At 55.3% G+C, this 27,944-nt stretch overlaps 1 protein-coding gene across 3 annotated transcripts in view; it reads left to right on the top strand.

Annotated features, from left to right (window-relative positions):
* Positions 1-24,149, top strand: part of DLGAP2 (DLG associated protein 2) — a 794,207-nt gene extending 770,058 nt beyond the window's left edge. For 2 of the 3 annotated variants that reach the window (XM_045998159.1, XM_045998160.1), the window contains 5 exons: positions 38-123; positions 1,581-1,996; positions 10,546-10,637; positions 14,857-15,009; positions 17,613-24,149. In XM_045998159.1, coding sequence (XP_045854115.1) covers positions 38-123; positions 1,581-1,996; positions 10,546-10,637; positions 14,857-15,009; positions 17,613-17,831 — 966 coding nt within the window. In that variant the 3' untranslated portion in view covers positions 17,832-24,149. The remainder of the gene's footprint in view (positions 1-37; positions 124-1,580; positions 1,997-10,545; positions 10,638-14,856; positions 15,010-17,612) is intronic. The other variant, XR_006817469.1, reaches the window with a different exon arrangement.
* The last annotated feature ends 3,795 nt before the right edge of the window (positions 24,150-27,944 follow it).

Raw genomic sequence — 27,944 nt, 5'->3', positions numbered from 1 at the left:
TCTCGGTTCTAAAATAAGATGTTCTGTGTCGCATCAGGTGGAAACAGCCACAGACTCCGACACGGAGAGCCGGGGCCTTCGAGAGTACCACTCTGTCGGCGTCCAGGTGGAAGACGGGAAGCGGTAACTCAGCCCCAGCGCGGTACACGACGTCCCCAGCGAGAGTGACGTTAGGGACCTGGTGGCACACGTTTAGCTCCCGCTGACCATCCGTGATCATGCCATGTGTGGGAACAGGGTCAAATACTTACACTTTGCAGTTTATTACTGTTCAAGTGTGAATTAACATCTGCCCATGTCTTGTTCTTGTGAGAGGCAGGGGAGTAATTCTTTCCCAAGTGATTCACCGCCCAGGAAAGCAGAGGGGCTGCGGGCCTGAGAGCCAGAGTTCTTCCCCCAGAGGGGGAACGGGGGAGTTTGAGGGGGAGCTGGGTGCATGTCTCCTTACCTAAGAATGTTAAAAGTAAGACAAAGACAGAAAGAGAAGGAAGGAAGTTTAAGACCTTAGCATCCTGTGGTTTCACACTATACAATGCAGAGATGTCTATGACAGTGGTGTGATCTTTGTATGGAGAACAAGATGCTTGTTTTGTATTAAAATGACACATCGTGTACACGTCAGAGAAGACTCATCCCATGAGAGGATTGTCACACCTGCCGCGCCGGTGAGCTCGCAGTCCCGGGGACGGTGCTCGTCGTGGTGGGCGCTGGCACCCAGCCAGTAACGATTCCGACTGCAAAGAAATCTATAAGCTACCGGCTGCCCGGCTTCCCAGGAGAGCACTTAGACCGCAGACAGGTTCTGCGCGGGGATCGGACCTGCCGCCTTCCAGCCTTCCGTCCCCATCATGGGTTCCTTCTCTGCTCCTTTGCCTCCAGCAAAGACTGCACGTGGTAAACTCATTAGCCAGCTGCAGACACAGCTGTTGCCAGAGGAGGGCTCTGTTGGTGAGAAGCCAAATGCAGAGTTAGGGATCTGTTTGGAGTAACCCCTCCCCCACACAGAGGGTCCTCACCGCAGCATCTGGACTCCCGTCATGAACGGGCTGCGTGGGCCTGGGGGCTGGTCCAGCACATACACCCGCTCAGGTCAGAATCCGGATTCCTTTTTTGCATAAAAGACTTAGCGGGGATGATACTAAGTTATTCAGGAGCAGAGACTCACGTCCTGAAATGTGTCCCCAGAACTCAGTGGGGTGCAGATGTTATTTACATACAGGACGTGACCCAGCCTTCCTGTTGCATCCGCGCAGCACGGGGCAGGTCTGTCAAGGGAAGGATCCGCGCCACCGCTGCGGATGACACGGTGCGTCACCCTCACTGCTCCCTGCGATGCCCGTCCTTCTTCAGGGCTGTTTTTTAGGCATTGAGACTTGAGTAGATGTGAGAGGCTAATTATTTATAAAACCCAAGGTTCGTTCGCAGCTGAAATACCAAAATAGCAGCTGAAGGACAGGACGATGTCTTTCCCGCAAGCGCTGTGCTCTCCATAGGCAGGCGTGTCCCCGACCAGCTAGGTGTGGGCTCGCCTCAGAGTCAGCTCCGAAAGCCTCCCCTCTCTCTTCCTTCCCTCCCCGCAGACATGGGCGTTTCAAGCGTTCCAACAGTGTGACCGCCGGCGTCCAAGCGGACCTGGAGCTGGAGGGCTTCCCGGGGCATGTCGCCACGGAGGACAAAGGCTTGCAGTTCGGGCCGTCCTTCCAGCGGCATTCGGAGCCCAGCACGCCTACCCAGTATGGGGCCGTGAGGACCGTTCGGACCCAGGGGCTCTTCAGTTACAGAGAGGACTACAGGACCCCTGCGGACACTGCCAACCTGCCACCACCAGACCCCTGGCTGGAGCCGTCCATCGAGACATCGGACGCCGGGAGGATGTCCCCATGCCGGAGGGACGGCTCATGGTTTGTGAAGCTGCTGCACACGGAGACAAAGAGGATGGAAGGCTGGTGTAAGGACATGGAAAGAGACGCAGAGGAGAACGATCTCTCGGAGGAAAGTAAGAGCACACCCCCCTCCCCGGGCTTCTTAGCGCCGGTCGTTGATCAGTAGCGAGAAGGGGCAACAGGCAGGGGCTCCGCTCCCAGAAGGCAGGGGAGCACAGGAGCAGGAGTGCCGCGGCTGGCGCGCTCAGGGGGATCATTTGGGGTCTTGTGAGATCGTGAGCCCGAGGGCGCTGACCGTGGCATGGGTGGTGTGGCTGAACTCATTCCACGTGCCTCTCCTCCTGAACTCTCGCAGTGACTTGCTGTGGAGGATGTCCACTGTCTTCCAGAATCATTACTACCCCGTGTTTCCAAGGAATTGAGTTGGCTTTACTTTTTTTGGTTTTTTTTAAAGATTTATTTATTTGAGGGAAAGAGCACGAGCTTGAGCAGGGAAGGGGGCAGAGGGAGACTCTCAAGCAGACCCCTCAGTGAGTGTGGAGCCTCACCCGGGGTCCATCTCGGGACCCCGAGATCGCGAGCTGAGCTGGAGCCAAGAGTCAGACACTTAACTGACCGAGCCCCCCAGGCACCCCTTGAGTTGGCTTTATGCCAAAGAGAAGGTTGCGATGAGTAGAGATTGAACTGGCCAGCCCCATGCGGTGTGCGCCAGCTCCCCATCACCATGCTGGGCGGGAGTCCGTGTGACTTCCTGACCCAGGCCGCAGAGCACAGCTGCTCCAGCCCCTCTCTGGCTCTGACGGACCTCTGCCTCTCGGGGGAGAAAGGGACAGCAGCCCTCATTCTGCACCTGCCTCCCACTGACCTGAAGAAGCCTGTCTTGCACATTGTCAGAGTTGCTCTATGTGATTTCTAAACAAATACCACCTGTCTTTGTGGATAGACCAAGGATCCGAGAGTAATTGCCACATACCTGGAACTAACGTTGCCTTGACCAGAATACGGTTTCACAGAGGCATTTCTGAATGTCTCGACTCGACAAGTCATGCTCTCTTTTTCCTTTTCCCATGAATTCCTTTGTCCATTTGCTGGACTCTAAATTCTCAGGTTCCAAAGGACGGCTGGCGTCCTTGGGAATCGTGTGCCTCTGTCACATGTCTCGATGTCTGCTGTGATAGGGTCTGTCTGCCCTGCACGTGGAAAGACAATGATGAAATTATGTGGACTTACATGAGTGTGATTCCTGGGGTCCAGAAAGCCCAGAACCTAATTGGCCTGTCGATCGCTCACTGTCAGAACTTCCCCGTTAGCCTAGGAAGAGAGAGATACGTTAGTTCTCCTCCCCTACACTTCTCTCTTCAGCATCACGTCGCACACGCCGTTCACCTGGGTGGGCAGGAGACCCTGGGTGTTTCTGAGGAAGTGCGGCCGCGGCGAAGCATTTGAACGTGCTCCCCACCCGGCTGTGGCTGATGGGCGTCTCGGCCTGCTCTCATGCGTTTGTCCAAATGCATTACCCGCTCAGGGTGCACTGAGTGCAGCAATGACTCACAGTCCTGGTTAAAACACTCACTCGTCCGTCTGTTTCCCCTTGGCAAAATCGGTGCTTAATTGCCTCAGGGATTTACGGTCTTTATCACAAAGACAACACTTGGAAAAAGTAAAGTGCCTAAGTTGATGCGAAACTGGAGTCAGGCTTTGGGCTCCCGCTGTGTGCCCGGGGTCGGTGTGCGTTCTTCCAGGGCCTGGGACGGCCGGCCCCGCGGGGTGGTCAGCCAGGACGTGTCCCCACCCTCCTGCAGCAAACCCGCGACAACGAACTGGTCCGCTGTAGTGCCACGCGTGTCTCATTGTTTGATGTTACATCATTGAGGACACATCCAGGAAGTGCTGGTCCCCTTTGTGGGCAGGACGACAGGAGACGCCAGCCGCTGCGGTGTCTGGAAGGAGGCCCAGAGCTTTTGTTACCTTACCGTGATTTTCCGCATTTAACACGTCCTTAAAAATAACGTAATTATTTTAGTACAATATAATGTTATTTTCCAGGAATTCTAGTTTAAAAGGGGATACTCTTTTAAAAGAAGAGAGCCCTTACACCAGGACGTACAGAGCACGAATCCCGTGACAGATCTTGGGGGCGGGTCTCTGCACACCTCGCTCAGTGCTCACCGCCCTGCGCTGGGGTGCGTAGAGAGCAGCGTCGCCATCCTAACAATAAGGACACCCGGGCCTAAGGAGGTTGGCATCTCACCCCAGATCCCACAGAGTACAGGGAGGGAGTCGAGCGGCAAGGTCAGGATGGTCTCCTGTCGAAAGCTATGCTTCATCACTGGGCTGCCGGCGGTTATCAAATCCCAGGGTCCCTTTACTGGGCACCCTCTCCCCGCATCGCTCCCTTCCCGTCTGTGCTCTGTGGACTATCTTCTGCTGTAGCATAGAGCATGTCGAGTCCCGGTCCTTGGCCATTTGCTTCATTCTGGTCTCCGGTGGCTGCAGCACCCGCTTGGGCTCCAGACAGAATCCCTGAGCGGATAAATGGAGACTTAGCTTGTCATTGCTTGGCCACCGGAGATGAAGAGGGAAACGGGGGCAAATTCCTTCTCAAACTAAAAACAAAAGATCTAACAGTTGGAAGGCTTCAGCCCTGACACGTTGTCCTGGTAAGTCATGACTGTCTTGTCATCGGGGGCATTCGGGAGAGTTCTGGGAACAGTGCTATAAAGCTACTTTATACGGAATCCCGTTCAGTGGCCAGCAGGGACCCCAATCGGCCGTGAGAGTCCATCCTCATGGGAAATACAGTACTCGGACCCCGGCCGCCTTAAGCGGAGGCATCTGGAAAGCACGTTCTTCTTCAGCGAGCTGTAGCAGAAAGCGAATTTCTGCTGCCCTCAATTGCATTTACCTAAACACCTTTCTTGAAGCTCTGGGATCTTCTTGGATTCTCTCATTGCTGTAAACATTCAACAGATACTTCCTGAGTATGCGCCTGAGCCAGCTGCCACCCCACAGACCGTAGGCTGGCGGGGAGTGACCAGCAGTGTAGACACGGACTGCCGTGCCCGGGATCGGTGAGACCGGGACAGAACTCTGTATACCGCATGGAGAACCTCCCCCCGCCCCCGTGTAGGAGACATGCAGCTTAAGAAACTCAGAGGTGTGAGATGCTTTCACCAGCGGAAATTCCAGGAAGGCTTCATGGAGACGGTGGCGTGATGCTGGGCCTCGAAGGGGCGTCGGATTCGGCTGCACGGCAGGGGCAGCAGAAGGGTGGATGGGGAAGCCCCTCCACGGACAGGAGCCCCCGTCTCCAGGCACCTTAAGAGCAACTTCACTTTGACACGGACTCGGCACCTGCCTGCCCTTGGGGACACGCATTCCTCAGAGGACAGGACAGCCGCGGCGTCTTCCCGGGGCTGCGCCTCTGCTGTCGTGGGAGGCCTCTGGCTCCTGGGGTGCGGCGAGATGTTTGCTGCATTTGCCTTCGCCTTCCGTGTCCGGCACAGGGCTGTGCCGCGGAGACGTAGCAGGAACAGGAGGAGGAACGAGGTGGACGGTCGTCAGGGACGGGGACGGTCATGCTCCTGTCACACCCTCACAAACGCTCGAATCTCACCCCCGCAGACCTCCCGTCGCCCTCACATGGGGGCCTGGGAGCATCCCCGCTGGCCGGCCTGGAGAGTTTGGCTCATGATTTGCTTGGCATGCGCGTGTCCCAGTCCTGGTTCGTGACCGAACGTGGTGGATTTGCTGGAAGACTCGGCTGCAGAGAACAGAGTAGACGCACTTGATACTTTCTGTGATTTTCTTAATTTCTTCCCCAAAGTTGCGCAGACGTGTGACCGTTTTGTGGATGAAGATGACACAACACTTTGGCTGTGGTTGTCTGTGCCCTTCGCACCTGAAACCGGTGCCCTGTTAATTGACTCGAGGTATTTCCCTAAGAAGTGTTAAAAAGTCAGCTCTGATTCTTGCCCTCGTTTTGAAAACAGGTTACTGGCGAGGCCACCTAAAAAGTAGATTACGATAATCTGGCTTGTTAAAGCAGAACTCTGAGCTCCGAATACTGAAGCTTCCATCCTGTGAACTGATTGCTTCCCACACTGTAGTTTTATCGTCGCAGCTCACTGCCCTGATTGGCTGAAGTGAGCCCCGTTCGGCCCTGTGTGGTCGATGGAAAGCATCAGGAACCCACGTAAATACGGTGCAGGTCAGTCATGTCTATGCAGCCTTCCTCTTGTTAAGTCATTAAAGACCTGCCCTGGAGAGACTGGAAACCATTACTATACTCATATTTGGGGACTTTTGTATTAGTGATGTTAAACCCAAATGGGGGCTGAAGCGATTCCCTCGTCTGAGGGTCTCCCTTTACCGACAGAGATGGGGGACCCCGGGCTCCCAGCTGTGACCGCCAGATGGGGCCACGCCCAGCTTGTAGACAATGCGGCAGGCACAGGGAAGAGGGATGTGTTGCTCAGAGCGACCCTGAGTGCAGGGGTACAAGGAGGACAGGGGCCGGAGAGAAGCCCCCACTGTGTTTGTAGTTTGGTGGACGCCTCGTGTCAGCAGAGGAATGAAACCTGCAGAATCAGACATGACTGCGGCTGCCCCAGCCCTGGGGCCCGGCCGGCTGCGCAGCTGCCGCTGCTGGTCTCCCAACACGCTTGCAGGTTCTCGCGCAGCCCAGGTAGGTACCCGGGGGGATGTCCCTCACATGCCAGGCTCCAAAGGGCCATGGGACACTGGAATGGGCAAAGACACGTGCGCATGATTAACACAAGAACGGTAATACGTGAGACCTGCAGGGGGACGTCGGCGCAAACAGGGATTTTCCCACGCCCGTTCCGTTGGAGGAAACCAGTCCTGGGAGCCCGAGAGACCCGAGAGGAGATAAACAGTCCAGTGATCTTTTCAAACGATGCAAATTCTACAAAAATCCACTTCAGCTTCTGAAAGTGTCAGTGTTGTCCTGACATTCCATAGCAGATTTAGAAAGAATAGGAAATTCTAGAGGACGCAGGAAAAATGAAAGGGAGCGAGGGAGCTAATCAAACTTCTCGTGCATCAGAGGCCAGCACTGCGTCCGGTTCTTCATCAGTCCGTGTTCTGGGAGCACCGACGCTCATCTGCGGCTCTGGAAACCAAGTGTTGGGACTATGACAGCATTCGGGGACTGTAGTGGAAAAGAATACATTGAATTTTTCACTTCCAATTCTCGGCAGTTATGGGAAGCGATTTGCATTAAAGGTACCGATGAAACTGTCCGTGCCGGGTCACCCGGCAGACCCTCTGGCCGTCAGCAGTCACATCGCGAGCTGCTCCTCCACGTTCCCGCCTCTCCTGAGCGGGGGTCATTTTGCTGCCTTCAGACTAACCCCGCATCACACACAGCGTGCCATCTGCCCATGCTGAGTTAAGGTCATAAACTGACGTGCTTTGTGTTAATACTTCTGTTGAACTATGTTTTAAGAAGAATATGAAAATTAGCGACTAAAACCAAGTCATACACAACTGACTTCTAATTACCGTCTGAGGAAACCTGGTCACTCCCAAGGAGAACGTTGTCATCGTTTCTATGTCTTCCTGAAGTGACAGCCTGATCGAAAGCCACGTCTCCAAATCTTTTCATCAAGTCCACAGGCTACAGGGGTTCACACGCGAACTCCGCACCGCACAACCAAGATCATCCCTCCGCCCAGCAGCAGTGGGAGCAGAGCTAGCGAAACGTGTTCAGTTTGGGGGTCAGAATGTGAATGAAGGGGAGAGTACTCTCACCCCTCCTGGGAGACGCTCTGACTCTGTCCCGCCACTTCCCCCCCTGCACCTGTCTACCCCTCCGTCCCTCACCTACCCACTCCCACGCACCCTGTCCCTGCACCTGCCCATCCCCCCATCCCTGCACATGCCCACTCTGTCCATGCACCTGCCCTTCACCCTGTCCCAGCACCTGCCCACCTCCCATCCCTGCTCCTGCCCACCTCCCCGTTCACAGCACCTGCCCACCCCCGCATCCCAGCGCTTGCCCCCCCATCCCCATTGCTGCCCACCGCCCTAATGCTGCACCTCCCACCGCCTGTCAGGGCACACTCAGTCCTCAACCCCAGCACCCTCCCCCTCCCCCTGCACCAGTGCCCCCCACCCCAGATCCTGACCACCCCTCCAGGCCCACTGCTGCCTGGCAAAACAGATCGAGGAGGAGGGTCTGTGGGGAGGAAAGCCCCTCTCTAAGCAGATTGGCAGAACACACCCGGGCCTGGGGATCAAGAAGCATGAAAACACTTTTTAAGTCTGAAAGGATGCCACAGTGTTTCCTAATTTCTTCACTTTTACTAAAGCCACCCGTGTCAAACGTGTTAATATTGGGAAGCGGTGCAGAAGTAGACGCGTGAGGGACGCCTCCCTCCTTGGGAATGATGAGGACGCGCGGTGGCACCGGACAGGGCGGGCGCCGGGCTGGCTGCGGCTCATCTGCGGCTCGTTCAGCAAGATGGGCGCGGCGAACTACTAACTGCTGCTTCGCAGTGATGCGGACGCCTTCCTTTCAGATCCTGATGTGTGTGAAATTGCTCATAACGGAACTCCGGGGAACAGCAAGCTGAGGTCCTCACAGGCAGGTGAGAAAACAGGACAAATTGAATCAAGCGTTGAAGTCCATCGTCGTACTCCGGAGAAAATCATTTTAAGGACACGTTACGCCCGATGCCAGCACCTCGCTTTCGAGGGAATGGACTACGGCTGCCTGCAGGGACCGCTGGTGCCCGTGATGCGTCTCGGGCCCACCCCCGGGGTCATGCCTGGGACTTCTGTTCGCACCGCTTGGTAGCACTCGATCACGTGGGTGTGGAGGTCTGTCCCCGCTGTGGTCTCCGGCGCGAGGCCCCAGGGGAGCACAGCAGTAGCGGGGCTTGGCGGGGGGGCGCTCGGCTCCTCCGCGTGGGGTCCACACACACCGAAGGAGGTTCCAGACACTCAGAGGCCACCGGCTACGGTCACTTGAATTCAGGAAATGGTGGGGGCCGTAGGGGGAGCTGGGTTTATGCCCCTGGACTCAGTTTCTCCTTCTGTGGACACCTACAAAGACTCGACAGCCGTGTGTGCCCCGCAGACAGGCACAGGCGCCCCCGGGGCCGTGTCAGGATGGCCCTCCAGACAAGAAGCTGGGGGACGCGAGCTCATCCTTGGTGTTCCTCGAGCTCTGGTCCGCGCTCTTTTGAGACGGGCCTGGAGTCCAGAAATGGTGGATCGGCGCAAGCCCCGCGTGAGAGGGCGACGGTTCTTTCCTCCCCTTCCAGGACGGACACATCTGCAGCAAAACGGCCCCTTCTGTAACCGCCTCCCTCCTGCCATTAGCAAATACAGGCTCCCGTGGCGCTCTTGGCGGGAAGGCCCGAGGTCATGGCCCCGCCGCTGTCCGCCGGAGAGGCCGCCTCCGTCCCTCACTACACGCACTCCGGAGGGCTTGCAAGAGAGCCGCAGGGCAGCCCGAAGTGAGCTGGTGGGGAGAACCCGCTCCAGCTCCGAGACGCCAATCTGCCGAAACCCTGTGAATAACTTGTATTTGTGTCTCAGGGACGGAGGGGGGCCTGGGCTCAGGGTGTAGAGGCAGGAAACGGGTCCCCACAGGTTCCCAAATGCTTTTAGAGTCTTCTGAGTTGGGATCCGCCAAAGCTATTAGTTCACAAATGATTACAACGCTAACACCGGGCAAGGACTCGCCCGTGTGAGGACGGGGACAAAGGTAGCAGGTGTTAGAGGTGCCCAGAGGCCACAGCACTGGGGCAGAGACCCAGCACGTCACACACACAGGCTTGCATTGACCGAAGGGGTCACCCCACGCTTCTTCAGTGTGTCAGGTCCTCTCCGTGGACAAAACTACAGCAGTTACTTTTTTTAAAAAGTGGTGTTTGCTTGCTTAAAGTCATACGACTTAGAAATCGTTCAGAGACTTCCTGTCGCGTCACAGTGGGGTCACGGGCGCGGGGCGGGGGCAGGGCCATCGTCACTACGAACGTCCTTGGGGAATCAGTTGGCGAGTCGGACGTGATGGGAGCCCGGCACCGTGACAGTGACTTGGCTGCCCACTGGGCCCCGCGGCCGGTGGCGGGAGCTTGGACAGAGCCCAAGGCTGGGAGATGACGGGTCACAAACACACCACAGCCTCTCCCTGCAAGCTCCTCCCTCTGGGCAAGATGTTCTCAGAGCCCCAGAGACGACTCCCATGAGCCCAATGAGGTCACCGAGTCCGATGTGATTTCCTAGAAATTAGGAATTAACATCTTCGTTTGCATGGAGGCCATAAAAAGTAAGAAGGACTCAGTGTCTTTTCTGTTCCTACCTCCGCCTCACCTTCCCGCTCCCCTGAGCAGCGCCGCTAGGAGAAGAGCCTCCTGCGATGCAGACCACATGGTCCCAGCACCGACCCGTCGCAGCCTAACAGCCGGTGCTGCTCACACATCTCCGCCTTTCCCGCAAAACCCGGCCGCGGGCCGGCCCGGAAAGGCTTCATTCCGTGGCCATGCCCCGCACAGCCAATTCGAAGTTTTGGCCTTCAGGGAAGGGGGAGACTCACTCAGGCATTTGGACTTGACTCCCCGTGCCTCACTCTTGCTTTTGGTTTCTTGCTGACGCAGTTTTAAACGTGTTTTCTTTGTTCTGTTCACAGTTCTCGGTAAGATCAGGAGTGCAGTGGGGAGCGCACAGCTTCTGATGTCCCAGAAATTCCAGCAGTTTTACTGGCTGTGCCAGCAGAACATGGTGAGCGGATCGCAGGTGTGCTGTGCCCTTAGAGGCAGCCGAGGGGGCAGGATCTCCGCACCGCTCTGACGGAGGCTCCTGGCGCCTGCAGGGCAGGGAGCAAATTCGAGCAACGTCCTGGGTTGAGGCTCAGGGTGGTGAGGAGGCCACGGTGAGGCAGTGCTGGGGGAGAGGAGGGGTGGCGTGGGGACAGCCCCCCAGAGCCCTAGGGCGCCTTCCTGCTGCACAGTCCAGCTGCCCAAACCCTAGGAGGGAGGTGGGACGGGAAGAGCTGTAGTGTCCCGGACAAACACTGCGACGAGGAGTGGCTTGACTCAACACATTAACAGTGACATTCAAAGAGATTCGGGAGAGACTGTAGAATAATTGTCGTAGTCAGGAACAGACAGCACAGTTGGCTTTAAACTTGGCTCTGACTGTTCTGAACGTCAAAAAGAAAGAAAACCCACATGTAGGTTGACGCTTACTTATGGCATCTGTGTGCACACACGCACGCACACACGTTCTCTTTGTCTTAGGAAAGCATGTATCCATGTGACGTTTTTTGTAGAAATAACTAAGGAGCTTTCACATCACTGTACAGACTATTTTGTAAATCCATACGTGGATTTCTTTCACCGCAAACTTGTCATTAAAATGCAAGTAGGTCTGTGCATCGTGGGAGCAAAGGTGCTCGCGATTTGACTTGTTTTGTTGTTTTAATTTGCAAGGAGACGCAAGTTTACCGAATGTTCTCACCCATCAAAGGAGGCAGAGTGCGTCAGAGCTGCCGAATCACCCTTGATTAGGATTATTTAAAAGTATGTTTTCTCTAGTATTTTCCAGTTAACCCCATTGGAGTTCATCCCAAAATGTACAGAGTGGCCCCCGTGTCTCCTGGGACAGGAGATCATAACCCCCATTAGGAAGTGGGGGCAGGAAGGGCCTGTGCGCCTTAAGAGGGACGTGCGGCTGTGACGTACCCAGCTGTGGTGTTTGGGGAGCATGTCCTGCTTGTCCCTGTCTGATGACTGTCCTTAAAGGAACGGATTTGGGCAGTTACTCAGCTCTGTACGTGTCGCCTGAGTAGGGTGAGCATCGGTACTCGCCATCTTTAGGAACTCACCACCTAGCGCACCCAGCGTGTGGTAAGAACGTGTGAAAACATTTCTCGAGCTTATAAATTGTCCATGTCCTGTGTGCCAGAAGCAGCTAATACTGGACTTTTCATCATCCGTCCTAATATTTTGGATGCTTCTTACACATGTCAGATTGCATTTTATCCTAACCTTCAAAAAGTCCTTTTCTGAGCTCTAATATACAGAGTGTGGCTGCTTCCTTTTCTTTTGGATTCTATCTAGGATTCGGGGTGGGGGGGAACCACCCATCCAAACCAGCCTGCAGCAGTGGGGGCAGGCGGGGAGGGTGTCCGAGGCGGCCTGGCCAGAGAGAGACGCTGAAGCGCAGGCAGACGCCGTGTCGTTAGCTGGAGGATTTAGGCGGCTGACCAGTTTCATGTCAAAGGAATGAGCCCAGAAGATAAGCCGGAGCCCAGAGTATTCAGGATGGAGAACAAAGCAGCATGTCCAAGGCAAGGGCATTGGGCGACTGGCCACATCACGAGGCACAAAGCCGAGAGGGAGCAGTGACCGTTGCACCCGTACAGAAACACAGGCTTCCCGGATGGACCAGGAGCCTGGCATCCCCAGCCGGCCTGGAAAGAGTGCGTAGTCCCCTCCAGACCTACGTGCCAGCAGCGGCACCGTCCCCTATGTGCCCGGAAGGGCTCCCCAGCCTTTTGGAGGATGTTAGCCGGGAACATGGGAGCCCAGAGCCCACGTTAAGGGGGCCTCTGCCCACCGGGCCAACAAGCCACCAAACTCTGCAGAATGAGAATTTAGCAGGGAAAGACGGCACTGTGTCACTGTGCTAGGGGAAGGGGTTGGCATGGCCCACCACGGGCATGCGGCCATGCCCACCCAGGAGAGGGCAGAGGACGGGGGACAGAGCCTGGGTGTGCCCGGCGGCCGCACAGAGCCGCACCCCTGCCTCGAGAGCAGCCGAGCAGGGCGATGTCCGCCCTTTGGTCGCTGGGAGCCTGCATCTTGCTCAGAGCTCCTCCTTAGCTTTTCCCTTTGAGGACGTGACCCGAGCCCAGCAACCCGACCTCGGAGATGGGCAGAGTCACTGTGCCGCCTCCTGCAGACGAGCTTGGGCGTCCACCTTCCCAAACCCACAAAAAGCAGAGGTTCGTCGGGTTGGTGAGGTCGTCCAGAAGACTTCCACAGGCCCCCTTCGAAACTCCAGTTCGGACAGAACATGCGTCCCAGGTGTGAGAGGCCTCCTCCCGCCCACTTCCCTCCCAAAGGCTGCAAGCGTGTTCAGGGTCCGGTCCCGTCACCGTCACTGCCGAATGGTGGCCCAGCTGTCACACAGTCGTGGTTTTCCTCAGGAGCTGCGGCTGAGTCAGGCTCCCACACGCGAGGGGACGAGCCCCCTACGGCTGGTGGGCAGAGCTGCCCCCGTGAGGACATGTCCCTGGAGGCCGGCTGCCCCCCTCGCCGATGCCAGTATGTCCCCAGGTTCCGCGGAGTAGCTGGCCTGACACACAGCTCGCTACCCCCGACCTTCACCCGCACAGGCTGCCGGGTCACACATGGCGGGCTGGGGGCCAAGCGATCACTCTGAGAAGGGTGTCAGGCCAGCATGATGTGGACTGAAAGTGTCCCCCAGGGTCATGACTTCGGGCAGTGGGGCCTTCAGGCCGTGATGAGGTCGTCAGGGTGGAGCCCCCATGAATGGGGTTAGTGTCTTTACAAAAGGGACCCCACAGAGCCCACAGCCGTCCCCCAAGTGACACAGCCAGAAATTGGCCACCTGGACAAGGGCCTCCCCAGGACGCGTCCACACTGGCCTGAGCTGAGATGCCCAGCCTCCAGCACCACGGGGCTCTGTCTCCCTGCCCCGATGGACTAAGACACAGGCAAAGGACGTGGAGCTTACCGGGAACAATTCATGAGTAAGCTGAAATTTGCACATTATCAGCAAATTCACCAAAATTTCTTAGTAGAATCTGAGATGGCCTCCCACTGAATCAAAGACACCACCCGCGGAAACACCCACACACTTAACCCGGGGTCCCAGCCTCCTGTGCCTCTAGGCAGGTACAGTGCGAAGCAGCCAGCCTCACGTGCTCAGGGGAAGTGGGCGGACAGGGGCGCGCTCATCTTGGAAAGCCGTCCGACTTGGATGGAGCACACGCCCTGGGACGGCGTGCGCCCGGGGGCCGGTGTGCGGCTCTGCAGCCTCCTCTGTGCGTGCGGGACCTGTCGGTGAATCCACTGTGCACCTACCTTGGACGGGCATCCCCGTCCTCCCTCTGCGGGGGCACAGCAAACATGGGCTGCGTCTGTGCAGCCGCGCCGGCCATGGGATCTAGCGCCGAGATGTGCCAGAGTGCACAGAACCGGCTCCAAGCCCAGCCTCACCACCGCCGCCCAAACACGTGTCCCTGTCCCGGGCTCCAGTCTGCTGAATAGCCCCCCAGGGAGACCGAAGATGCGGCTGCCTTGTGGCTTTTAGGAACTGCCCAGCGTCGGGAAATTTTGAGCGTCACCTAAGAAAGCATTTTCAGAAGGAAGCAAAGAATGACCATAGCGCACGTATTTTCTTTAACGGGCATTGTTGTTCTAGAGCGGTTTCAGGTTCACGGCAAAACTGAGAAGGGAGAGATTTCCCATTCCCCTGCCCCCTACAACATGACCCACTTGCCCGACAGAATGTACTTCTGTTGCGGTCAGGGACCCTTCATGGACACATCACCGTCTCCCAGAGTCCAGGGCGCACACGAGGGTCATTCCTGGTGTCCTGCGCTCTGTGGGTTTGGACAAACGTACCGTGATGTGAATGGTATCATGCAGAGTAGTCTCCCTGCCTGAAATGTCTGTGTCCCACCCGTGTGTCCCTGCCCCCAGCCCCAGGCAATTTCTGATCCTTTTACTGTCCCCACAGTGTTTCGTCCTCCAGAATGACACAGAGCTGGGATCTCACACTTTGTAGCTTATCCATATTTGGGGACGGGCATGTGTCGGCAAATACTTGTGCGAGCTTACCGGGCCCTTGCGAGCACACTGCAGCACTTGCGTCTGAGTTTGAATTAGCCGGGCGCCTCCCTAACCCGAGGCCTTAAAAGGTATGTGCAGGGAAGAGCAGGCTATAAACTGTGCTCGTGTGTTGGCAGGACCCCAGTGCCATGCCGAGACCCACGTCCCAGGACCTGGCGGGCTACTGGGACATGCTGCAGCTCTCCGTGGAGGACGTCAGCATGAAGTTCGACGAGCTGCACCAGCTGAAGCTCGGCGGCTGGAACGTCGTCGAGTCTCCCGAAAGAAAGGTAATTCTGCCCAGCGTCCTCGCGCCCCGGCCCGGCCCAGCTGCGGGCGTCATGCTCCATGCCATGGGCTCCTGGTCTCAGGTTAGCAACCCCGCGTCAAGCCGTCACCGGGCACGTGTGTGCAGAGGGGGACGGAGTCACCGGCCGGGTGTCGGAGGTTAGTCTCTTTCTTGCTGGATCTCTTGGGTGCTAGCCCCAAACTACAAGCAGATCTAGAGTCTCCCTTCGTGTAGGGTCTGCCCTCTGATCTGTCCTCATCAGACCTTTGTTGGGATCTTGCGCAGGTGCTTTTCCACGGGGGTGTGTGTCAGGTCTGGTCACTGTGACTGCTTCCTGTTGAGATTACCGTGTCAGTTGCTTATCTCCAGCCGAAGCCAAGAAAACATCTCGAGCTTTAGTGAGTGGTTTGATGATACAAACTCCCTCTAGATCTCCCAGCCTCCCCTTAAGTACCTGAATGTGTCCATTGAATTTAAACCCTTGAGGTCACGTCTTCCCTTTGGATTTTGTCTTTAGGGGACTAGCATGGAACCAGCAATAAACACACTGGTTTCCTGTCCCATTTTAAAGATGATCTAAGTAAACATAAGACAGACACTGTCAAAAGAAAATAATGACATGAACCCAGCGTGGTTGGAAGCTGTGGTGGTAGCTTGTAGTAGAGGACGGATGGCCGTGGGGAGCCCGAGCAGAAGCCGTCACTGCCATCAGCGCCGTGCCCACAAGGTGCCCCCGCCGTCCTGGAGTTCTGGCTCGATGCCATGGACACCACTGCAGACCGTGACAAATCACACAGACGGCGGGGCAGAGCAGAGTAGGCAACCGTACGCGCTCTGAGAGCCAAACAGCATCGGTGAGCAAGTCCCCTCGGTGCTCTGGTTTTGAAGTGAAGGAGGTCACAGGTTCAGCCGTGCAAACGTGCTTCTAATAAAGTACTAACAGTAGAACTCGGCCGGCAGTCTAAAGGCAGGCACCCTCCTGTGTTTCTCATGCTTCCGTAATTGACAGCTGAGACCCTCCCTCCTGCCTGAGCTACGCACAGGGAACGGCCCCGAGCTGAAGACCGTCTCTTGCCGGGGCCGGACACCCCGGTGTAGACGATGGGCAGCTCTTTCACACCATAGAGGCCCCGCGCTTGTGTTTCTTGAGCGAGTCTACTCTGTAGATCTGCGGCCACCTGGTCAGCCCTCCCTACCCTGGGACGCTGGAGGCTGAGAGCCCAGTGCATGGCTGACTCCCCCCACAGCTGCTCCCGTGTCTTTCCCGCAGCCCCTACTCCAGGCTACTGAGCAGAGACGAGCTGGGTCGTCATGTGCCCAGCACAGGGACCAGCTTCCGAGAGGGCTGAACGTCTCAGTGAAGCAGTCACCCCATCGTCATAGATGCCTACCCGAGAGTCAGGAAGATGGTGTTGCTTCTGGTCCAAGTCATTTTAATTTGTTTTTAATCTGGGGCGAGGCAGAAGGAGAGGGAGAGAGAGAATCCCAAGCCAATCCCGCACCCAGTGAGGAGCCCAGCTCAGGGCTAGATCCCACAACCTTGATATCATGGCCTGAGCCAAAACTGGAAGTCAGCTGACCAGCTTTTTAAAAATGTCTCAGTCCGAGCCATTTTGGAATAAGTCGTGGGAATAAAGTGTCAGACAGCAAAGCAGTGGAAGGTTTGGCCACCGGCGTCTGCCCCGCGTGCCTTCCCCACAACGTGCCCACAGTCTGGCCCCTCTGGGTTTCTGTAGAGGCTGGAAGGAGAGAGAGGGTAGGTTCCCCCCAGCAACGAGGCTCCGCTCAGACAAGAAAGGGGTTCTGGTGCCTTGTGCCGCACCCTTTCCTGGGAAGGAGCCAGTCGACTCCGTAAAGCCCTGTCAGCCCTCTGCCGTCAGCGCAGTCCGCCTCCGGTCCAGCCTTTCTGGTTAGGGCGTGCGGTGAGGGACGCGGCAGTGTTAGGGACACAGACGCGTCTCTGGAACAGTAACAAGCACTACATACCACATGCGCTGCACGACTGCGGCCCGGAGCTTTCTAGAAAAGGCATACAGCTGTTTTCGTGTCTTCTTGAAGAACATGAAGTAATCACGCGCGTCTGCGTACCATCTAGTCAACGTCAGGGGTTTTAGGGCCCTAACAGGGATTTGGCTGATGGCCCCGCACGTAAGATGGTTTCCAGGAAGGCCCTTAGAATCCGGAGTCTAGAAAAGACTGCAGCATGTGACGGGGTGTCAAGTGTCATCCCCCACACTCCCCCGCACGCTCGAGACCTTGGATGGCAGGCGTGTGCCAGTGCTCGATGATGGCAAAGTCCGCTGCTCTAGGCACGACATCAGAATAAAGCAGAGAACGAGGACACAGGCAGTGTTCAGGGGTGGGTTTGAGTTCCTTAAGTGTGACGCCGTCACCAGACCCCAATCCCCACCGTGGAGGGCTGTGAGAAGTCATGGGCAGGGCCACCGGGCAGGCGGCCAGGCCGCGGGGTGGGCCATGGGGCCGGGCCAGTCGGGCCCTCGGGGGTGTCCCATGCCACTCGCAGTCACCCCCGCCTGGGGCAGGCTCACAGGTGGTCGCTGCTGTCCTCTGACGGCCCCACTCTTGACTTGTGATGCTTTTCAGGAAGAAAGAAAGGTGCCCCCTCCGATACCAAAGAAGCCCCCCAAAGGGAAGTTTCCCATCACGAGAGAAAAGTCCCTGGACCTGCCGGACAGACAGCGTCAGGAGGCCCGGAGGCGGCTCATGGCGGCCAAGAGGGCAGCGTCCTTCCGCCAGAATTCGGCCTCGGAGCGCGCGGACAGCATCGAGATCTACATTCCCGAGGCCCAGACGCGTCTCTAGGGACGGCAGCGGCCCTCACCACCGTCCTCTTTCTGCTTTGTAACAAAATGCTTGTACAGTTTCTCACCGGCCCGGTAACTTCCCTCCCGTTTCTCTGCCGAAGCCGCCCGTTGTGTTCTGTTCCGCGCACACTGGAATGCTTGGATTCCGCAGTTCGCCGAGCTCGCGGCAAGAACAGCTTCTTCCTCTTCTTCTTTCCCCCCTGGAAGGTCTGACTCTCTGTCAGCTCTGATAGCAACGCATGGGGACACCTCACCGAGCCACTCTGTTCTCAGAGGATAACAAGAAACACCTCGAGAGATGGAACCCGGCTGACATTTTGTTATTTATATTTTTATAAAACGTGCGATAGGTAGAGGCAAGAGTAACAAATAGCAAAATCAGTGGGTACATCTCACCGGTCACCAGACCCCCCGGGGGAAGGTGCTCCAGCTCGAAGGGCAGGAAAGACAGACTCCTCTGCCCCCTTCCACCTGGGGGTGCTTCTCCCTGAATCCAGCTGACCCGTCGCCAGGGTCCTTGTGCCAAGTCTCCGGTGATGAGAAGCCATCTCTCCAGGCCCCCGGCTCCCTGCCATGCAGTTCTCCAGAAACCCAGGGGATTCCACGTCTGAACCCATTGAAAATGCTCAGCACAGCGTCTACACCATCAAAAAATCCGCTGACTGTTCATTCACACAGGGAGCCACACATGAAGAGAGAGCGAAGTCTTATGAAAGGCTGGTGGTCCCAGCAGGCGTCTGGAAAGAAACGGCCCGGCCTCCTTCCGGCGCCAAACTCATTGTAGGTCTTGTTCTTTGTAACGTACAACACAGTCTCAGCTCTACGCGCCCCATTTCTGTACGTGCAACTGTTTTCCACACGTGTGTCCTCAAACTGTTCTATCCGTCACTCTCCAGGGTACCCCACAAAAAGAGTTGGCTTGTTTAAAATGACAGTTGTGATGTTGTACAAAGTTTAAGAAATATGAATGTGAGTGGTATCTCAGTTTAAATGGTAAAGAAGAAATGTAGTTTACATTCGTATTTTTCCAGAATTCTTTTGTCCTATGCAGTATTGCTAAAGTCAAGAATCTATTTCTTGCCTGTTTTAGACATGATGAAGAAAAAAAAAAAAAGGTTACATATGATTCCCATCTGTAGACTTTAAGAAAAGTGATTAGGTTTCAGGATTCTGATTGGCACCAGAGAAAAGCAGGAAGGATTCGAATGTGCAGGATTTCTGTCGGTACAATCAGACGTAGGCGCGGTGACTGTCCCTCCAATGCTTCTCGTGTCCCTGTTCCGACATGTCTCCGGAGGAAGAGCCTGTCGCATTTCTCCATCCGACCCCGAGCTGGGGGTGCTCGCCGTCACGTCAGGTGAAAGCAGGATGGCACCTGGAGGCGGGTGTGTCCCCCAAACCCAGGCCTCCCCGCTGCCCCGGGGGTTCCGTGCAGAGCAGCCCCGCTTACCCACTGTAGCACTTTCTCCCTCGGCTCGACCGGCACTTTAACTGTACCCATCCCCCGCTTCGCCCACTGGCATCGGCAGCACCCAGTGGGGTCCCGGCCGCCCCCAGGCTTCCCTCCCCTCACACTCCACATTCCAGAAGCTTGGGTTCATTGGGACACAGTTGGTATTAAAGCATGTTTAGCTTCAAAGTTTTACTTTTTTAAAGCTGAGTAGTTAAGAATTCCCTGTAAGAACAAAACCCTGTAAATTGAGCCTCATATCTGGTATATTTACCAAACAGCCTTAAAATATATTTGGAAGCAAAAATCAGTACGAATGTATATCCTTAAAAAAAATGCAAAAAAAAAAAAAATCCCTGAAATATTCTTGTATCAATGCACCCTCCTTCCCCAGACTATTGAAAGCATTTTCTACCTGAGTAAATACCTAAATCCTGAGTAAGGGACAATAATGATGCTTCTCCCTGCAGTCACTGTACTCGTTAAAAACAAGCGTACTCGCAAGTATTGGCATTTGGGGCTTAAAAACGATGTATTACTTCAGGCAAAATGCTCTTTGGAAACAACCCAGAGAAGTAAGAGGAAGCGTAAGACGCACACATGGAGGCCAGCGGCGCGCCTGTCCCCGGGTGGACCGTGCATTTCATCCCGTTTCCATGCCCCTGTACAAAACAGAGAACAACAAATTATACAATTAGACAATAATTATTCTAGGTCCCAGATTCTCTGATCCTGACTTCAACGAAAATCTTCACTGAATTTGGCTTTTTTTTTTTTTTTTACGTTTTGTATCCTCATTTTTTATCTTAAAATCCCCATAAGTCTAGGCGGAAACATCCGAAATGAGCAAATTAACCTTCCACTACATTTGACAGCAGCCGCTGATGCGCACTGGGGGACGTGTGCGAACCCTGGTGTGGTCCACCGAGTCCCAAAGAAGGTCGTGTGACGGACGCGCAGCCGCAGCCGCCGCCGGTGCAGACAGGCCGCCCTGTCACGCTCCGTGACGAAGTGCAGTATCCCAGTTCTCACACGGGTGACGTCCCCCGCAGTGCCGGCGGCGAGCCGCGTGTGCTCGGTGTGCGCGTCCAGAAAGGAAAGCTGTCTGGAATCGTGTCAGTGCAGCTAACTTCCTCCAGGCCCTGCGAGCAGCCGCACCCTGCGTGCGGAGCAGCGGTGTGACCTGTCACCACGGCGCGGAGACAGCTCTAGTGAAGACCGTGTGCCAGCCGGAGAGCATGGCAGGAGACGCCCGCGCACCGTGCCCCATGGCCGTCGTCAAGGAAGGAAGTGCAGGGTTCCCGCGGACCCCATAGCGATGTTCCTGGAGGACGCAGCCTGATGGTTGGGACCCTATGTGGGCAACGAGCTCACGTCGCCCCGCTGAAGGCTCTGGGTGACTCTCGACACCGAAACACGAGGACGAGGAACAGCATCCTGACGTCCCCCAGACCCAGAGAAGCCGAATGTCACCTGCCCACCAGAGCACTTTCCATGTAACCCACCCCACGCCACCTCACCTGTCCTTGCCATGTGTCACGTAAGCGTTGCACCCCGTAACGACGGTTACGGCGTTCTTCTCAGCAAATGTGTAGAGCCATCCCCGAACGGTGTAAAGAACGGAACCGTTGGATGATACCAAAAATTCACATTTCTGTTCGAAAGCAGCCGTTGCTGTTTCCCTCAAGGTCAGTACTAAAGACTTCTAGAGCATTAAAGAGCAAAGTGTATCATTAGAGAAAAAATTACATTTAAGAGCCCCTCTTTTTAAAAAAAGCCAAACCAAACCACACATAGCCACAAAATCAGTGACCCGCAAGGAGAGGTACCCGCCGTGCAGGCTCCCGCAGAAGCAGCCAGACCTGCCATCAGAAGACGGACAGTCGCAGAGCTCACGGCCCTGTGGGTGGCCATCCTCGCCTTGCAGTCTGTGTCCCTGCCTGCCCCACCTTGCCACTTGCCTTTCTGAGCACGGTCTCCCTCCCTCACGTCAAGCCCCCGCGCTGCGTGTTTTCTCCCTTGTGTGGCCACCGACCGCCGGGCCCGACAGTCACCCCCGCACCACCCCGATCTGGGCCGGGATCTCTGGACAGCTGCGGCATTGCAGACACACGGTGACCGCGAGTGCACACCTGTCGGGACAGCTCTCTGGTGCAGGCCAGACCCCCTGGTGGTGAGGAGGGAGGGGTCCCAGGGGATCGTGGTCTTTGCTAGACGGTCAGTCAAGCCAGATGGCTCTTGGCCCAGGGTTTTGGAGGCCAGTGGAGCATCTCAGGGGAGAGGCAGCCGTGCTGAGCCCTTTCTGCCGGGAAGAGCCACAAGCCCTGTTCCCAGAGCCCTAGTAGACAGAAGGTCCAGCGGCCGAATCGGGAATCCGCTTAGGAGCCCGTGCGTCGCCAAGCTGAACAGCGTCCAGGCTGGCGTTCATGAGCGCGGGGACTAACCTCCCAGTGGGGCCAGCAGCAGGAAACGTGGACACGTGACATGTCCTGCCTGCATGCCCCCATGCGGGAGGGCACCGGGAACGGCCTTTGACCCCCGCTTCTGAAAACTGGAACGCTCCTGCCACCAAGCACAGATTCTGTTCCCCCCAGAATCGGGCTGAAATGGCTACATTCTCCCTGTTGCCCTGTGCTGCTTTCTTTTCAAGCCTCCTTGAGGCTGATGTTTTCCTTCCTCTTGCGAATTTAACTTACGAATCAGGTAGCTGCAGGCCGGGGCGCCCACCCCGGACTCCTTTGGAACTTCCTGCGGGTTCTTTCTCTCTTGTTTTTATCTGCACATTTGTTTACAGGTATTTGAAAGTTTGGGTCGAATACAGGAGTCCAAACCTTGAAAACAGATTAGAAAATCAGGAGCGGAGGCGAGGGAGAACGTGGGTGGCTGCTGAGGGCTAACCCGGCTGCCCTGACTCCGCGACCTGCCTGGTCCGGGGCCCAGGCCATGCTGACGGTCAGGACGGTGCGGGCTGGAGGAGGGCGCCTCACACGCCCCTGCTCCATGCCCGGGTGCAGAGCAGCTGCAGAATGTTCTGGAAATGAATGGCCAGCCGGTTGTTCCCATATCCCAAGTCCAGGTCGTACATCAGCCAGATGAAACTTCACGTCGGTTTTCTCCTGTCCCTTGTCTCCCGCACAGATCGATGGTAAAGACTGAGGTCATGTAGGCTCTAACGTCCTCCGAGCTCTTGGGGAGCAGGAGTGAGCAGGAGAGACGGCTGAGCCGCCGTGGCCTTCGTTCCAACAACCCTCCCTGCCAGGTGTGTGACGCCAACGTCAGGCCCCTTCATAAATATCTCAGAGGACCAGTGCCAGCCAGATGTAGGCCGTGGGTTTTTCACCCTCACTCAGGCTCAGCTGTACCCTGCATGCAGGGAGAGAGTCCGGGAAGCACGGCGGGATGAAGGTCGCAAAGGCCGGGGTGCGCTCGAACGCAGGCGGGCAGACCAGCAGGACCGCCGCAGGTCGTGAAGCTGCCCTCGCAGTCCGGCGTTTCGCGATCACTCTCCCTCCCTCTTCCGAGAGCGCAGAAGTGGTCCATGGGGACACTCCAAGAAATAATCTTCTTTTCTACCCCATGACTCTAAAAAGCATCCGTACCTTCCTGATTTGCTCCCCTAACCCCGGCCTTCTCACCCAGCAGCAAAACAAGAGACCATGTCGAGCATCAACCTGGACACGTGACAGACGCCTTCTTGGCCGAGGAAATGGCAGTTACTACTCTAACCTACTTTTTAAGTATTTTGTATGTACACAAACTACGGTAACAGAGGGTTACCGCCCTACTTTCTTAGATTTTATGTGACTCTTCATCATGGGTGCTCATTCTGAATCTGAGAGCTTGGGGTCCGAGCTCTTGTGTATTCGGGGGGGGTGAAGAATACAGACGCGCGCCCCATTCCTGTGCCAACTGAAGGACAGACCGATCTGCTCCAGGAGACGGTGGTCTCCGTAAGCCGTGCCCTCCACCCCCCGCTAACATGCACGACGGAAGCATTAAGGCCAGGGTGGGGGTGGCACCTTCCGGAGGCCGCGCACCCACTGTCCAACGTCCCCAACTACGCCCGCCCCGCCCCCATTCCAGCGTTAGGATCAAATCATGTTAAAAGGGCTCAGCACGTGTGTGTCTCCCTCCACCTCACCACTGGTTCGCTGAACGCAGTCTCCCCACCAGTCGTGAACCCCAGGCTGCTCTTAACTCTGATCTCCAAACGCTATGCCACTTTCCTCTCGCCAGGCCCTTCTCGTCGAGAGACCCATTCGCCCACCCGCCTCCATGTTTCATGCCAAAATACCCAGGTGTGGCCTAAGGACTGAACTCAATGCCTCCTCTAGAAATTCAAGGAATGTTAGAACCAGGAAACTAGATGTTTAGTTAAAGTTTAAAAACAAAGTATATAAATATATATATATATATAAATATATACACATACGAAACCATATCAACAATGATGGTGAACAGAGTGCCAAATATTCGACATCTGTACAAAGGTTCCCTTCCCTGGAATTAAACTATTTTATGTAATTCTCTTTCTCATGCTTTTACAGTTCTTTTGATAAACTCTCTTCGGCCGCATGCAGGATACCGGACGTGAACGTACAATGTATGCCCTCCATCGCCGCCCCTCACTGCTTCCTGTCAATCACCCCTTCTCCAAATGTGGGCCACTTCTTTAAGGCTCTGCCGCGTTCTGTCCTTTCAGTCCTCTGTGTCCATGACTTTCCACTCTCCGCCAATGCCGAGAAAACCGTGCTCACCATCCTCTCCACGACGCCTCTCTGATGATGCCTCTCTCATTTGATTTCTGTATTGCTGACACTCACCTCTTGTAAATAGTTCCACAATTAAATTTTTTGAGAAAAGTAATGTTTACTTTTTATTGGCGTGACTTCTCGTGTTATTTTGAACTCGGAAAAAATTATATAGACCAAAGAGTTTTATCGCAGAACAATGGCACCCTTCCCCCATGATTTATTTCGTTGTTGAAATATCCTCAGTTTCTCTATACTAAGAAGAAATGGACACTTATTAAGGCCACAGATTTCATATGTATGCAAAAATGGAACAGATTAAAATGAGTTTGAAATTAATAAATACCACGGTATTTAGCTAATGGTTGTTTTAGACTCTCTTGAGTTGCAATGAGAGGAGACATATTGTTAGGTCATGACGCCGAATCTCGGCCGGGGCTCAAGGGAGGCAGGCGTGGTACTGTGCCTGCAGCAACTCAGCCCCACCTGGAATGGGGAGGCTCCGGCTGCCACCAGCCAGCACAGCCATGCCACGTGCTTCGTCTCTCGGGGACTGGAGCGGCCGTTCCCCAGGCTGGATTGGTGCTGGTTCCCTGCCACCCACGTGATGGGTCCCACCTGGGCTTCCTTCTCTCACCTGTTGCTGATGTCCATGCAGGGGCTGCCTTCCTGAGTCTGTCCCTCCAGCCCCTGAGGACACGAGAACAGAGGTCCTGAGGAAGAAGATCTCGAGCTCAGGAGGCCCTGGCCCCCGTGTTCACTGGGGACCACACTTCGTACGCTCTCCTGCTCTCCACCTGCTCCGACGGACATGGCAAGACGGACAGGAAGAGCCTCCGGTGAGGGTCAGAGCCACCGAGTCTCACTTCCAGTCACCCGCAGAGAGGGCGACCCAGTGGGTGGAGCGTCCCGCAGAAGCAGCGGATGTGCGGTGAGACAGGGCCGTCCGGGGAGTGGACCCATACGGGGGTCGTTCCCTTGCACCGCACTCAGCGACAAGCCTGACTTACAGACGTTTCAGCCGAGAGAAACCATGTCCAAAAGACACTGAGAACACACATCCGGCAGATGTGTTCTCCACTTGCCCCGTTACTGTCTATAACACACCTGCAAACAGCAGAAGGAAGGCTTTGTACATACGCGTTGTTAATCCCATAATCCTTCCATGAAAGTTTTAATTTTTTGGCTTTACGCTGAAAAGTTTACACTTTTATCCACATACATTTTAATGCTGTTTTCCCAGAAGTCAGCAGAAGTGCAAAGAAAGTTTGGTGATATTCTTTTTTATTTATTTATTTAAATTCAATGAGCCAACATGTAGTCCGTCACTGGTATCAGAGGCAGAGGTCAGGGATTCATCAGTTGCACAGAACACCCAGTGCTCATCCCACATGTGGCCTCCTTAATGCCCGTCCCCCCGTCACCCCATCCCCCAACCCCCTCCCTTCTGAAACCCTCAATTTGTTTCCCGGGGTCCAGAGTCTCTCATGGTTTGTCTCTCTGATTTCTTCCCCTTCTGTTCCCCCTCCCTTCCCCTGTGCCCTCCACGCTATTCCTTACATTCCTCATAGAAGTGACACGGTATGATAATTGTCTTTCTCTGCTTGACTGATTTCACTCAGCATAATCTCCTCCAGTCCAGTCCATGTCGATGTAAATGGTGGGCGTCCATCCTTTCTGATGGCGGCGTCATACTCCATTCTGTATATGGACCACATCTTCTCTATCCATTCATTTGTTGAAGGGCATCTCGGCTCCTTCCATATTTTGACGACTGTGGCCATTGCTGCTATGAACATTGGGGTGCGGGTGCCCCTTCTTTTCACTACATCTGTATCTTTGGGGTAAATACCCAGTAGTGCAATTGCTGGGTCATAGGGAAGCTCTACTTTTAACGTCTTGAGGAAGCTCCACACTGTTCTCCAGAGCAGCGGCACCAGCTCGTGTTCCAACAAACGGTGCTGGGGAAAAGGAACAACCACAGGCAGAAGAATGACACTCGACCGTGCTCGGACACCACGCACAGAGATAAGCTCAAAATGGATAAAAGACCTCAACATGAAGCAGGAATCTACCAAAATCCTAGAGGAGAACATGGGCATCTTCGACATCGGCCACAGAAACTTCTTTCAAGACACATCTCCAAAGGCAAAGGAAACAAAAGTGAAAATGAACTACTGGGACTTCATCAAGAGCAGAAGATTCTTCACAGCAAAGGAAACATCAAAGCAAAGAGGCAACCCACAATGGGAGAAGATATTCGCAAATGACATTACAGACAAAGGGCTGATATCCAGGATCTATAAAGAACTCAAACTCAACACACACAAAACAGATAATCATGTCAAGGAATGTGATATTCATTTTAAAAGTGTGACTTCTGGCTTGTCAACTGTAACAGACTTACCGGGCCAGTGTACGGTGTTGGTGCCAGGGAAGACGGGGGCGGGGGTATACAGGGCCCTGTCCTGTCAGCCGCAGGCTCCCCTGAAATGACCTGTCAGTTGAGAGCAGCGGCAGTGGTGAAGCAAGGAGCATGATTAGCAAGAGTCCGGCGCAGCTGTCTGCCTGTCCGCAGCTCGCTCTCCATCATCTGATATTGTACGTGAGTTCCTTCTGGAAACTCGGACACTGGAAAGATTTTTGCTCTTTATCTTTGTCCACGTTTACTCTGTGGCTCTGAAGTCGGCGACACTTAATGTGTCCAGACCAGTGTCACTTGATTCTTTGTTATGGCAAAGGGCCACGCGCGGATGCCGTATCGGGGAGGAAGCCACGACTTCAGACACGGAAGGAAGTCACGACTTCGCAGACACGGAGGGAAGCCATGACTTCGCAGACACGGAGGAAAGCCACGACTTCAGACACGGAGGGAAGCCACGACTTCAGACACAGAGGGAAGCCACGACTTCAGACACGGAGGGAAGCCATAACTTCGCAGACACGGAGGGAAGCCACGACTTCAGACACGGAGGGAAGCCATGACTTCAGACACGGAGGGAAGCCACGACTTCGCAGACACGGAGGGAAGCCACGACTTCAGACACGGAAGGAAGCCACGACTTCAGACACGGAGGGAAGCCACGACTTCGCAGACACGGAGGGAAGCCACGACTTCGCAGACACGGAAGGAAGCCACGACTTCAGACACGGAGAGAAGCCACGACTTCAGACACGGAGGGAAGCCACGACTTCGCAGACACGGAGGGAAGCCACGACTTCAGACACGGAAGGAAGCCACGACTTCAGACACGGAGGGAAGCCACGACTTCGCAGACATGGAGGGAAGCCACGACTTTAGACACGGAGGGAAGCCACGACTTTGCAGACACGGAGGGAAGCCACGACTTCAGACACGGAGGGAAGCCACGACTTCAGACACGGAGGGAAGCCACGACTTCGCAGACATGGAGGGAAGCCACGACTTCAGACACGGAGGGAAGCCACGACTTCACAGACACGGAGGGAAGCCACGACTTCACAGACACGGAAGGAAGCCACGACTTCAGACACGGAGGGAAGCCACGACTTCAGACACGGAGGGAAGCCACGACTTCAGACACGGAGGGAAGCCACGACTTCAGACACGGAGGGAAGCCACGACTTCACAGACACGGAGGGAAGCCACGACTTCACAGACACGGAGGGAAGCCACGACTTCGCAAACGTGACTCCAGGCCTTGCCTCCTGCCCTGTAGTGTCATCTCGAATTCCCGAGCGCACCTCATGCGCCATTGCTATGGCTTCAAATGGACAAGATGGATGTTCTCCAAACCGGTAGTGCCAGTGAAAATCCACTTCCAGGTGATCTCATTACACTGCTATGGTCTTTTGCAACTTAGAGTGTGAAAAATCCTATTTTCTACCAACAACGTATTTTGCAAAGAAGAGGTTCAGTGACCATGAGGGC

This window comes from Meles meles, chromosome 2 (genome assembly GCF_922984935.1).
Source record: "Meles meles chromosome 2, mMelMel3.1 paternal haplotype, whole genome shotgun sequence".
NCBI classification, from domain to species: domain Eukaryota; kingdom Metazoa; phylum Chordata; class Mammalia; order Carnivora; family Mustelidae; genus Meles; species Meles meles.
The sequence above is the reverse complement of the archived record's forward strand: the minus strand, read 5'-3'. Positions and strand labels throughout refer to the sequence as shown.